This window comes from Peromyscus leucopus, chromosome 20 (genome assembly GCF_004664715.2).
Source record: "Peromyscus leucopus breed LL Stock chromosome 20, UCI_PerLeu_2.1, whole genome shotgun sequence".
Taxonomy (NCBI): Eukaryota; Metazoa; Chordata; class Mammalia; order Rodentia; family Cricetidae; genus Peromyscus; species Peromyscus leucopus.
The window spans coordinates 37,805,511-37,819,133 of NC_051080.1; the positions used below are offsets into that span (position 1 = coordinate 37,805,511).

General features: G+C 40.9%; 1 protein-coding gene across 8 annotated transcripts in view; it reads left to right on the plus strand.

The window, feature by feature from the left end:
* Positions 1-13,623, plus strand: part of Tnrc6b (trinucleotide repeat containing adaptor 6B) — a 233,601-nt gene that overhangs the window by 187,086 nt on the left and 32,892 nt on the right. For 5 of the 8 annotated variants that reach the window (XM_037197686.1, XM_028871189.2, XM_037197684.1 and 2 more), the window contains 6 exons: positions 1,901-2,059; positions 5,913-6,088; positions 8,105-8,179; positions 8,944-8,989; positions 10,342-10,478; positions 11,399-11,569. In XM_037197686.1, the coding sequence (XP_037053581.1) occupies positions 1,901-2,059; positions 5,913-6,088; positions 8,105-8,179; positions 8,944-8,989; positions 10,342-10,478; positions 11,399-11,569 (764 nt within the window). The remainder of the gene's footprint in view (positions 1-1,900; positions 2,060-5,912; positions 6,089-8,104; positions 8,180-8,943; positions 8,990-10,341; positions 10,479-11,398; positions 11,570-13,623) is intronic. The other 3 variants (XM_028871192.2, XM_028871193.2, XM_028871194.2) reach the window with 3 other exon arrangements.

The following is a 13,623-nucleotide window of genomic DNA, read 5'->3' on the forward strand; positions in this document are numbered from 1 at the left end:
TGGTCTTTCTTGGTACAAGGAAAAGATGATGATACTCTGGGTCCCTATTATTATTATTATTATTATTATTATTATTATTATTATTATCATTATTAGTTTTTCAAGACAGAGTTTCTCTGTGTACCCTGGCTGTCCTGGAACTCACTCTGTAGCCCAGGCTGGCCTTGAACTCACAGATCCGCCTACCTCTGCCTCCCGAGTGCTGGATTAAAGCATATGCCACCACCACCACTGGCTAGGTTCCCATAATTATTTTTCTGAAGTTGTATTGGTCTGCATGATTTAAAAACAACAACCACCAAACATCTTATTTCTCTTGGAAAAAAACTACTCTGAGTTTAAAAATAAAGAACTAAAGAAGAAAGCGGCGACCTACTCTCTTTACTTCCTAACTCCACCTATGACCCCACCCCCCTGTGCTTCTTTCCCCCAGCAAAGGAGAGTATCCTGTGATGCTCTTCCAGAAGCCACCACAGTGCTGTGTTACAGCTGGCATCTGAACAGTTGAGGTCTCCAAATGTATTGATTTTTTGGTGCTCGGGCTTAAACCGCGAGATTTGTACATGCTAAGCAAGCACTGTACCCTAAGCTACAGTCTCACTTCCTTCCAAGTGACTTAATGGTTGGCTGTTGAAAGGAGCATACTTAAAAGATGATCTCAGGACAGATACTAAACTGTTCCAACAACTTTTAATTCTATTCTCCGTTTGGCCTGAATGTCCCTGTAAAAGACTCACCAATTTAGAAAATCCGGGTTGTTTGTTTTTAGTTAAAAATTAATCATAATGTTAAGTTTCCCAGTATTCAAAGTAAACCCAGTTTTTAAGTAAATGTAATTAGTAACACTAATTATCATTCAGAGTGACTGTTTTTAACTAGCTCTTTTTTTAAGAATTAAAAAAAAAGAAGGCTGGAGAGATGGCTTAGCTGGTAAGAGCACTGGCTGCTCTTCCAGAGAATCTGGCTTCAATTCCCAGCACCAATATGGCAGCTCACAACTGTCTTTAACTCCAGTTCCAGGGGATCCGACACCCTCACACAGAGATACATGCAGGCAAAACACCAATGCACATAAAAAATTAATAAAGTAAAAATTTTTAAAAAATGAGGACAGAAATAGAAAGATTACTCTTTAACATCATATCTAGAATTACACTTGCTAATATTTTAAATTTTTCTGTTCACATAGAAAACCTGTTCAAACTATACAGAAAAGTAAAAGATAATAAATGAGAGAATCTTAGCCTCTTGGGTTTCTCACTGAAATCTCTTAGAATTTGTTTTCATTCATAAATCTTGCTCTTATCTATTACAAATATACCTAAGCCTTAATTTTTTTAAACAGGGAAGGGATTATTTTTCTGCAGTGTTCAACTTGCTTTTTTGTGGACTTTTTGAGGGGAAGAGGCAGGAATCCTGAGACTGGATCCCAGGGCCTTTCCCCGGTAGGCAGGCAATATTCCTGTAGCTATGTCTGTGTTTAAGCTTTTTGTAGCACGTACAGGTCTTTCTCCTAATTGTTTTCATTTGATGGGCCCACTATTTGTCTAACCTGTCCCCTCTGGTAGATATTTAAGTTGCACTTTACCCACACTTGATATAACCTATCTCCTTCTGATGTTTAAATTGCTTCCAGTTTTTCTAGAGTCAATATAGTCAGTATCGTTGTACATAGAATTTTATCACTTTAGTACGTATATCTAGGGTACAGTTTCCTGGCAGTGGAGTTACTGGGTCAGAAGTTATCTATATTGGGCCTTTGAAAAGTGGCTTTGCCAGATGCCTTCCATGAAGGTTGAATTTGTTTCTGCCAAGATAATATAACTGTTTTCCCCACTTCACCTCCACTGGATGTTAAGTATTCACTGGATCCTTAGAGACACACATTTCTTTCTTACAGTCTGGAGCAAAAGCACACCACCAGCTCCAGATAACGGGACTTCAGCCTGGGGTGAGCCAAATGAAAGCAGTCCTGGGTGGGGTGAAATGGATGATGCAGGAGCATCGACCACAGGCTGGGGAAACACACCTGCCAGCGCTCCCAATGCCATGAAACCCAGTAAGTAGACTTGGTTTTGAATTTGAGGAATTCCTTGTTAACTAGGAAATAAGGCACTCTGGTGAGGGCTATTTTATTTAAAATGCTGGGTTGATGCAATTCATAACCTGAAACATTAAATAGCAGCAATGGTAGTGAATGTTGCTGGCATGTGTTCAGGTGTTTACAGTGAGCTAAAAGTCATTCATATTATTGATTTAAAAGCAAATGAATGTCCAGGCATGGTGGCACACTCAGAAGACAGAAGCAGGCAGGTTGGTCTCTATGAGTGAGTTCAAGGCCAGCCTGGTCTACAGAGTGAGTCCCAGCACAGCCAGGGTTCATGCTGAGACCCTGTCTCAAAAAATAAAATATAACAACAGCAACAACACAAACAAACAAACAAAAATGCAGGCTCCTCAAGTACTGTCCTCATATGTTACTGAGTTTGTTCCCCAAACTCACATTGTAGAAGAAGAAACCAACTTGAGCAAGTTGTTCTTTGACAGCATACATGCACATGACCCACAAACAGTAAGTGAATGTAAGGAAAAAGAAACAAGCTAGATTTAGTATCTAGAACTGTAGTTTGAATATTGTGCATTTTTACTCAGAAATGTAAATATGTTCATTGTAGCTACTTGATTTCTCCTTTTTTTTCCCCTTCATATAATTAAGACATGATTTCTCAGTCGTCTACTCACATAGGAGAATTTTAGGTGGGGGGTTGTTTGGTTGGTTTTTTCTTTGGTTAGTTTGTTTGGTTTTTTTTTCTGACAGAGATGTCAAGTTTTTAAATGAAGAATAAGCTACACTTGATGTAACTGACAATTTGTAGTCACTATAATCTGCAAACTGTTATTCGATTAAAATGAGAATTTAGTATCAGGTGCACATTTCTACTTGACTGTAACTTTCATAAACATGTTGCAACATCTCATTTCTACTGTGTAGCAGACTTAAGGGTTAAGGTTTTTGGTTAAATAATGAAATTTTATGGAATACTCAAAACTTTAGATAGGAAAAAAGATTAAGTATATCCCATGAAACTCAGAACTTTGTGAGGAATATATTAGATTTAATCTAGAGTTCACAACCATGCCTATGGGGCTCTGTTGTCTTTCAAAGGTCTTGATCCATTCCACTTCATAGACTTCTGGAGAAATCTGAAGACCTCGTTCTCATGATTTCCATTGTGAAGTCAGTTGTGTTATCATGGGAAATAGGATCTTGTTAACTTGAAGTAGATCCAGATTGCTTATGAGGCCTGACACGGATTGTTTAGCAGGACTGTAGGATTTTTACAGCCTTTACCAGCTTCAGAATCACCTCTCCGCTACCACAAATCCATCATTTTCTCTCCCGTATTCTGTAATACGTTTGGTTGGTCAGTGTCATTTGTAATTGTAGCTCTTGCCCTTTCTCTGGATGCTCAGAGGAAAGAGTAAATCATTCAGCTGATAATGGTGAGGTATGTTCTTCCACAGCCAAAAATGCCTTACATTTGATACTAAGTCTTATGATTAAAAATCAGATGCTTAGCCAGATGATGGTGGTGTATGCCTTTAATCTCAGTACTCAGGAGGCAGAGGCAAGTGGATCTCTATGAGTTCCAAGTGAGCCTGGTCTACAAAGTGAGTTCCAGGACAGCCAAGGCTGCTACACAGAGAAACCCTGTCTCGAAACAACAACAAAATCAGGTGCTTTTCTGTTGAGTATTAATTCAGGGCCTAGAGCTAGGCAAGTGCCCTACCACTGAGCTATAGCCTGAGACCCACTCTTACAAAAATGTGTGTGTGTGTGTGTGTGTGTGTGTGTGTGTACACAAGTGTGTGCACTTGGAGTGTGTAGGTTAGTTGAAGGTCAGAGGACAGTTTTGTGGAGTTGATTCTCACTTTTAAAAAAACATCCAGGGGGTTGGGGAGTTAGCTCAGTGGTAGAGCACTTACTTGCCTAGCAAGCGCAAGGCCCTGGGTTTGGTCCTCAGCTCCAGGAAAAGAAAAATTCAGATTACAGGGAACAAAATCAATCAAGTCGTCAGGCTTGGTGGCAAGCGTCTTTACCCACTGACCCCACTTTTTATTTTTTTGTTTTGGGGGGTTTTTGTACAAGGTCTCACTATGTAGCTCAGTGTGGCCTGGAACTCAGAGTCCCAGGCACTGGGATTAAAGGTGTGATGTGAGCCTTGCCTCCTAATCCCTTTTTTATGGAAAACATTTGTTAAAAGTTCAGTTCTTCTCTGAAAGGAAGTATCAGTTGCTTAGCTTCACATTTTTTTAAACTTTTACTATTATTTATTTTATGTTTAAGAGTATTTGCCTGCATGTATGTCTGTGCATCACATGCCCTCAGTGGCTTTGAATTCTCTGGGACTGGAGTTATAGACAGTTACGAACTGCCATGTGGGTGCTAGGAATTGAACCTGGATCCTCAGAAATAGCAGTCAGTGCCATCTCTCTCAACCCATTTTTATAAAGAGATCAGTATGCTATGTATATTTGGTTTTAAATTCCTATTGCTTATCAGTAGGTGATATAAATCCTAAGCTTATACAGTACAATGCAGGTTATATAAAACTGTAACCTCTTGTAGCATCTGGCTGTTAGTACTTTGAGCAACAGTCTTGCCTATTGCTCTTCCACCAGAAAGTCCCTTCCTGTGGTTAGGATGAACTCCTTGGGAGAGTTCTGGCTTCACTTGGACCTGCTATAGCGTGGGATACCACAGTTAGAAGAGGCAACAGCCCCATGCTTTGCAAGTGGGAACTTACTTGGCTCTCATAGGCCTGGTCTCAAGGATAGCAGCTGTCCCTGGAAGTAGTACAGAGAAGAGCCATTTTCCCAGCCCCTACTCTACTTGAAGAAGACAAACCCAATTCTGTACAGTAGTTTTGGAGGAAAATTAATGTTTTCTTACAGACTTCATATTAACAACATTTGTTTAAAGAGTATGGTAGTAGAACATACTGGAGACTGGTGTCCAGTTCCCTCCTCTCTGGCTGTCCCATCTTTCTTTTCTTCTCCCATTCTGTCTTCTACATTTTATCTTTTCTTACTGAAGCCACATCTAAGATCCTCCTCAGCTAATACATTTCAGATATGTTTATGGACCTAATAAGCTTCAGGTTTCCATGGCCTTGTGTTTTTTTTTTTTTTTTTGGTTTTTCGAGACAGGGTTTCTCTATGTAGCTTTGCGCCTTTCCTGGAACTCACTTGGTAGCCCAGGCTGGCCTCGAACTCACAGAGATCCGCCTGCCTCTGCCTCCCAAGTGCTGGGATTAAAGGCGTGCGCCACCACCGCCCGGCGGCCTTGTGTTTTTTATTCCCATTCTTATTTCAGTCTCATCCCAAACAAGGTAGACCGCTGGTTTTTTGGCCATACCTATTTGAAATGCCTGCAGCATTCAAAATTCACTTCAGCAGCCCTGCTCATTAAGAGAAACCAGTTTCTTCTCAGTGAAATGTGAAATTCATATATATTCGTATTCATTCACTATCCCACAAACACACTCTTTTTGCTGATTTGTTTGGGATAGTGTCTGTAGTAGTCCCTGCTGGCCTCAAACTCCTGGTAATTCTCCTGCCTCAGCTTCCAAAGTGGTGGAATTGCAAGTATGCACCATCACCCAGTTCTGAAATTTCTTATAATAGTGATGATTTCTTTTAAGTTTTGAAATTGCTATCTCATTGGTTCCAGGAAGAACCATGGAAGCAGTCAAAAGATTTTGATTTTAAGGTCTGTTGTCTGCTCTCTTTAAGTATAATGCATTTGCCTTACCGTGTAGCTAGAGCAGACAAAACTGCAAATATACTAAAATGCTGCATTTGCAAGAAATGTCTCTAATTTTGTTTCATGGTTCACTCTTTCCTTAAAGATTCCAAATCTATGCAAGACGGCTGGGGGGAGAGTGACGGGCCGGTCACAGGAGCTCGCCATCCTAGCTGGGAAGAGGAGGATGATGGAGGAGTCTGGAACACCGCCGGCTCTCAGGGAAGCACTTCCTCCCACAACTCAGCAAGCTGGGGACAAGGAGGGAAGAAACAGATGAAGGTAGTGCTTCCGAAATGCTTCGGCTTGCTTATTTATTCCTAGAAGGCAGAACTGGGAGTTTGTTCACGGAGGGAATGAGGCAGCTGCAGTCACTGGGATTCTAATAAAGGGAAAGTATTTCCTTATCGATTAATAACTACTTCCCTTATACCCTCTCATCTTCCTGTCCCATGACTTTGAAATCGTGAAGTGGCACTGTGGATAAAATAAAATTTGTAAGGTGGAGGTAATTGAGTTTTGGTTTCCACGTTATAATTTATTTTAAGTGCTTGAGGCCTGTTTTAAAAATGCTTTGTGCTTTTGCATTTAAAGACAAAGAAATCCTATGGGTAACTCTCCATGAAAATGTAGAAAAGACACCAAATGAAGATAATACTGGCTTTCCAGTAGTGATCAGTGAGTCATCCCAAGGTCCAGAGCCCTTCTTCCAGTAAAATGAAAGCCAGCCCCAGTTTTTCCGCTGCCATAACTAAATGCTTTCCTCACATCCTGTGCCAGGCTGTGCCTCCCAACTCACTTTCCCTAGAGAGAGAGATGGGGGGGGGTAGAAATAAGTAACAAACACCCACATGCTCAATTTCACCCTGAAACCCCTGCTGCCCTGTGAAATGCTTCCTAGCCGATCTCCTCCTGGGCTTCAGATCCCCATACTATCTTGCGAGACCTTCCGGTAGCCTTCATCCCTTGACCTGAAGCTGTGGGTTTCTGTTAGAAACATTGGTTGAGGCCATTCTTCCTGGGTTTCCCTTCCCTAAGGACTTGACTTTCCTTTCTCTAGTCACTAAAGAAATTGCACTATACTGCTCAGCATCTTCAAACTCTCATGTTGTCTGGTCTGCTTTAGCAGTCTTTTGACCTTTTGCAAATTAGCCGTGGATCCAGATTGAGTGAAAGATCCTAATTGAATCCTCCCATTCAAGTGGTAACTAAGATGTACTTAATTGGGAGTTGAATGTTTCAACTCTGATGACAGTGATTCTGACCTTCAATACTAAGGATGGTTTTTTTTAATGTGTTAAAATACACATAATGTAAAAATTGTCACCTTAACCATTTTTAAATATGCAGTTCAGTGAGATTAAGTATTTTCACAAAGAGTTGTTTTCTTCTACACTAGAAAACTCCCTGTCTCTGCTTCCTTCATGGGGATTTTTTAAAAATATCTTAACTAAATATAAGTATCCCATTACTTTAAATATATATATCTTGAGCCAGATGAGGTGGTGCACATCTGTAATCAGAGCCCTTGAAGACAGATTCTGGAGGATCAAGAGTTTAGGGTTATCCTAGGTTACACAGTCAGTTTGAGGACATCCTATCTCAAATAACAACAATAATAACAGTTACGATATATCATACATAGCACATGGAGTTTTTACCTATAGAATGCACAGCTACACAAAGCCCAAACCCCATTCCAGCAACCCCATCCCCCGAATCCTGCCTTCACAGGAGTGGGTATGGAGCAGATGGAGAAAACAGAGCATCCTGGGAGTCACAGACCTACCCTCCTTCCATTGTCCCTGGAACTCAAGGATAGTATCTTTGTCCAGGCCTCTTTCCCACTGAGAACCAGTGACCCTTATGCTGTGAGCCAGATGAAGGCTCCTTGGATGCATTCCACATTGTTCCCACGCAGAGAGTCGTGTCCAGCTGAAACAGGCCCTTTCCAAACAACACTCACCAGTAGCAGTTCTTTCCCTGACAGAATCCTGCTGGGGTCACAGGAGAGCATCTTACTAGAGGTGGCTGAGGTAGCATGCAGAAGTTAACGTTTTTAAACAACCTGGTAACTGACTTCTTTCTATGTGAAAAGTAAATCTTTTCCAGTTCACTGTGATGAGTAGGAGTAAAAACTGAACTAAAAAGTAAAATGGCTGGACTTAGGGCTTATTAGCCATTAAAGTAATAGGTAAAATATCAAAATGGCAAGCTATTAGGTTCAGAAAGGTTAACCCTTGGCTTGGAAGGCTGTGATAAGGTCTGTGACTGAGGTTCTGTGTTTCATTTCTGTAGTGCTCACTAAAAGGAGGAAACAATGATTCATGGATGAATCCTCTTGCCAAACAGTTTTCAAATATGGGATTGCTGGTAAGTTTTATTTTTCTCATGTGTAAACTATCCCAAATTTCAGACTTAGTACAAATTTAAGGACTACTGCCATGTACATTACAAAATTACAGATTTAAATATGGGTGAAGCAATGTTCTTGGCCCTTAGAGGTAAGCATTATTATTTTCTCTTTTATTAAGGCACCAACATTAAAAGTGAATTGTCTTTGTGTCCTTTTCCTTGGAAAGGTGGGGACAAAAGAGACACTTAAATGACATTTGTACCAGTGTATGCATCATTGTTTTTAAAAAGAAAGCAACCAGAAAAACTACGATAGGATTCATTATCTAGAGAATAATTCATGCAGAATCTCTAATTTCCTTATCTCTTGGGAACACTGTGGGGACATCCTGTCCTGGTTGCCAAAAGACAAATGATTTAGTTTGGCTGCACAGTTGAAGATTTGACGACTTGACAAGTCACAAGAAGAAGTTGTCATTGTTTGGCTACCACTTGTGGGATCGGTCCTGCATACTTAAGGATGACTATTTCTCCAGGGAGCTGTTGAACTGGTTCTCTGTCCATAGCTCTACTGAGGATGATTACATGTGAATTGAATGATGATGGCCATCAAATTGTGACAGCAAAAATGTTACAGTCTTCACTTCAGTTTAAAGTTCACTGCAGAGGGTCTTGTGGGGTGCTTGTGGTAAGATGTGGCTTTCACATGCAAAATGGCACCTCTTCTATGATTAAAAATGTGTGCAATTGTTTCTCACTTGTGTTTGCTTTGTTTTGTTCAGAGTCAAACAGAAGATAACCCAAGCAGCAAAATGGATTTGTCTGTAGGTGTGTATCAGTCCACAAATAGGATTTGGGGTTTATCCATGGACATGACAGGCCCTTGGGATCTCCTGCCCTGCTTGAGTTGAGGCAGTCAAATGGATAGACATTTACCGAACATTTTGCTCTATATAAGATTTCATGCCAGATACAGTGTAGAGGTTGAAATTTCAAGTGACTGGAGAGCCAGGAAAGAATGTAAAGGAATGTTGCATTCTGGGTGAACTGGTAACTGTGAAAAAGGCGTGTCTGCCTCAGCAGGCCTTGCTCTACCTGAGGCAGTTGTTGCATGAAAATCACAAGCTTGACTGGACCATGCCTTACCAGCATCCAGATTTCTTTTTCCTTCTGTCTTTGTTTTGTTTTGTTTTGTTTTTCTTTTTTCTGAGACAGGGTTTCTCTGTGTATCCATAGCTGTCTGTCCTGGATCTCACTCTGTAGACCAGGCTGGCCTCGAACTCACAGAGATCCTCCTGCCTTTGCCTCCTGAGTGCTTGGATTAAAGGTGTATGGGCTACCACCACCTGGCTCAGATTTTTTTTTTTTTTTTTTTTTTTTTTGAGTACTGAAAGCTAAATTCAGATTATTTTAATGTGTCTGTGGTACTGCTAGACTAGACCCTTAAGTTGACTGTACCCCAGGATGGTTCATCATTGACATACTGCTCCACTGTGACTAAAGCAGATAGGGACAGCCTTCATCTGTGGGGATTTTCTCAGTAATGCTCTTGCTCACCCCAGGGAACACAAAAAGAATCAAACTGAGTGTAAGAGAAACAGTCCTGGATATCAACGGTAACAGTGTTTGAGCTGTAACCCATTGATGTTATCAAGCAAAGATTTGTTGGGCTCAGAGAGGAGGAAACAGTCATTGCACATTCAGACCTGGCTGAGCAGGCGCTCTGTTTAATTCCTAAGCTTTGAATTTTCGGGCAACAGGTGTGCCTCTGTGATCTTTCTATTCCCATAACTACTTTAAAACTCCAACCATGTATCTAGCAGGTGCTAATAAGCAAAACAGGCAACTTCTCTCACTGAGAACATGTGACTTCATGAGTAAGATGTATTCATCCAACACATCAATTGTGATCGAAATACTGTTTAGTCAGTTTTGCCTCAAGGCTCTCCTTCAGTCTTCATGGTAGACAAGCTGTACCAGGTATATATTTTAATTTCTAAAAGCGGACCCATATGTATACCAGGGACAGAACAAGCCCTGAACCAGTGAGAACTCTGCTGGTCTCATTCCAAAGAGTAGAGAGGATTTGTTGCCAGGACCCCAGAGAGTACGTGGGCCAGGTCTCATGTGGCTCTTGAGGGCAATATTAAATCTTGAAGTTTTTATTTATGTTCTTTCAGATAAGAAATTTGATGTGGACAAGCGAACAATGAATCTCGGGGATTTTAATGATATCATGAGGAAGGATCGACCTGGCTTCCGTCCACCTAATTCCAAAGACTTGGGAACCGCAGACAGTGGGCCTTACTTTGAGAAGGTGAGTTGCATGCTTTGTTTAAGTGGATGAGAATCACTGTGTTCTTATTTGTCTTCTGATAGCTAATTCTAGAGAAGGCATAAACTTACAGAACTCAACAGGTAGAACATGAATATCATCAGCATTAATGTGGAGACATGAAAATAGCTGGTGTCAACAGATGATTGGGCAGGAACGAGAGCCGTCTGTCCTTACTGTTTGTGATGAAGCTCTGAGTGTTGAGATATTCATGAAGGTTTGGAGGAGGTCATGGGCACTTAGAGATAGGCTTACTCTGCGCTCTTGTTCCTGCTGCTGTGCCAGCTACAGGCAAAATCTGGGCTTTGTGCAAACACATGTGTCTCCTGCAAGCTTGGAGTTGGGTCTGGAAAGGCTCTCCATCTTTCCTACTTCCCTAGTGGCTTATATTTAGGTAAATGGTATATTCTTCAAATTCTCACTCCTGATTGAAGCAAGTAACTTTTACTGACTTGTTCCGATTTTTAGCATTTCTAATGAAATTATTCCTTGATTCAGAATATTGTTTTATAGTGCTCCTGGTCCCCATAAGACATTTAAAACCAAAACATGGAGATCTGGGCCCATAGCATTGTTGACTGTCTAGGTGACACCATATTCTCAGGAGGATTGCCTAGCTTCTGCTTCAGGAGCCATACCACCAGAATAATCAGTATTAGACTTGTAAAAACAGTGTCTGGCAACCCTTGTCCTGGTACAGTGGACCAACTGGGTTACTAACTTAAGAGGAAGTCTCTGCAGAGGAAGATGACAGATGATGTCTGTTGTGCAAATTTCATCCGGGTTATTGCTAATCCACTCTTACTTTGTTTATTCCTAGTGTGTCTCTCTTTCCCTTCTTGCATTCTGTTGCTTCACTAACCAACACTCATTGTGATTGGCTAACTCCTACTACCTTTCAGCTGACTTTGCCTTTCTCCAATCAAGATGGGTGCCTTGGGGATGAGGCTCCCTGCTCTCCCTTCTCCCCTTCTCCCAGCTACAAGCTGTCTCCCTCTGGTTCCACACTACCCAACGTCAGCCTTGGAGCAATCGGCACAGGGCTCAACCCCCAAAACTTCGCTGCTAGACAAGTAAGGAGGCCTCTCAGATTTGTAATTGCTTGGCTGTGGCCTCACCGTGGCCCTGGTCTTCAGTTTATTGCATCATTTGTCTGTCTTGGGAAACTTGTTGATTACTGAATGCACAGAATGATACTAAATGTAGGTTTTACATCTTTCAGCCCATAGGACCCATCTCTCTTCATGTTTCTCAACATGGATTTTACTTTAAATCTTTTTTTTTTTATCTTTTCATTTTTGGTTAGGAAACTATGAATAAGATTCTCTTAGGTACCTGATATAATCTAGTGATACATTTGTCACCTTTTAATATTAAATTATATATGTGGCTGGAGAGGTGGCACAGCAGTTAAGAGCACTTGCTGTTCTTGTAGAGGACCTGGGTTTTGTTCCCAGCACCCATATGGCAGCTCACAGACTCCTATAACTCCTGTCCCAGGGGACCAGACACCCGCTTCTAGCTTCTGCCATCACCAGGCGTACACAGGATGCACAGATGACATACATGCAGGCAAAGTACTCACCGACCTGAAATAAAAACAAATATCTTAAAAGCCATTAGAATATAGACTAAGTAGGATTCCTGGGGTCTCGTCACTATATCTGCTAACCAAAAATTAGTAGCAAAACTAGTAAGATGAAATATGTGAGGGTTGCAGGATCTTAAAAATAGCTTTTTGGAACTGGGGATTTGGCTATCTATTGTCTTTAGAATTTAAACCACAGTACTTGTATAGAGAAGGAGAACCTTAGTAGTGAAGCATTGAAGAGGGGCTATTGCTCAAGCATTGGCAGTTGCCAAAATTAGTTCTCCAAGCAAGGGCCATACAGTAGCATCAGAACAGGCTGGGCCCATCAGGTGATGATGCGTGCTCACTCTCATAGGCCTGAGGGGATTCAACAAGGCTGCCAGGGTCTGTTGTAGGTTTATGGAGAAAACCAGGAATCTGGGGCTCCCCATGCTGTTACAGCAACAATCCCTAAGAGTAGTGTCTCTCTAGCTATAGTTCTGTGACTCCACACTTGCCACTGGGCCTTTCACCTCAGGATGAGCACAAGGACATGAATTATACAATCCATTCTTTCATGTCATGACTTTTACATGAACACTAAAGGCTAAAGTAAGCAGGACCTCATACCATAGTCAAGTTGTGCACAGCCTGTCATGTGCAGATTTAAAGTAGACTGTGCTGTGTCCACATATTCAGATTAGTTATCTCTGGATTGGGGGGAATCATATACTGTTTTTCTGTTTTCTTCCTCTAATTTCAGTGTTTTATCTGTCTGCCTGTTTGTTTTATAGTTTCCTAAAGGGGATGGCTATATATTGCTTACATGAACAGAGGAAAAACAGTATTTTGAGGATGCTTCTTTTACATTGAGATAATAGAAAATATAAAATACAGTGTGGTTCCAGTCTCGCATAAATACCTAATTCTATTAGTAGGTAAAGTCAAGTTTAATAGAACAGCCACCAGCTTGGCATTGGACTTTAAAAAAAAAGATAATTCCTCATCTTGAGTGGATTACCTCAAAGTCCATCAGTATCAGGTTGGTGCCTATGTCCTACCCAAATGTAGTTCTAACTGTTTCAAATTGCTGTCATACGGAATTTATTAAATTTACTTCAGCCAGTCATGGTAGCACATTTTTAATCCCAATACTTGGGAAGCCAAGGCAGGAGGACCAGGAGGCAAGAGTTTGAAGCCAGCTTGGGCTACAGTGTAAGATTCTGTCTCTAATAATAATAAATAATAATATTTGCCTAAATCACAGAACATTTAACTCAGTTTGCTAGATTTATTTTATATTTATATACCTTTCTGAATTAAACCCTGGGTTGAGGCAAATAACCTCAATAATTAGGAGGACATATACATAGGTCATCTTAGAACTTCCACATATACCAGAAAAGCTTGAACAATAGTCAGATAGACCACCATTGCATGTATATAGCCTTTGAATAACTGTCTTCTTAATTCCTAGATATAATGTTTTTGAAGGCCACACATTTGTTTGTCCTTAGCAAATCCCTGAAAATCAGCAAATCTGAGCCCAAAAAATGA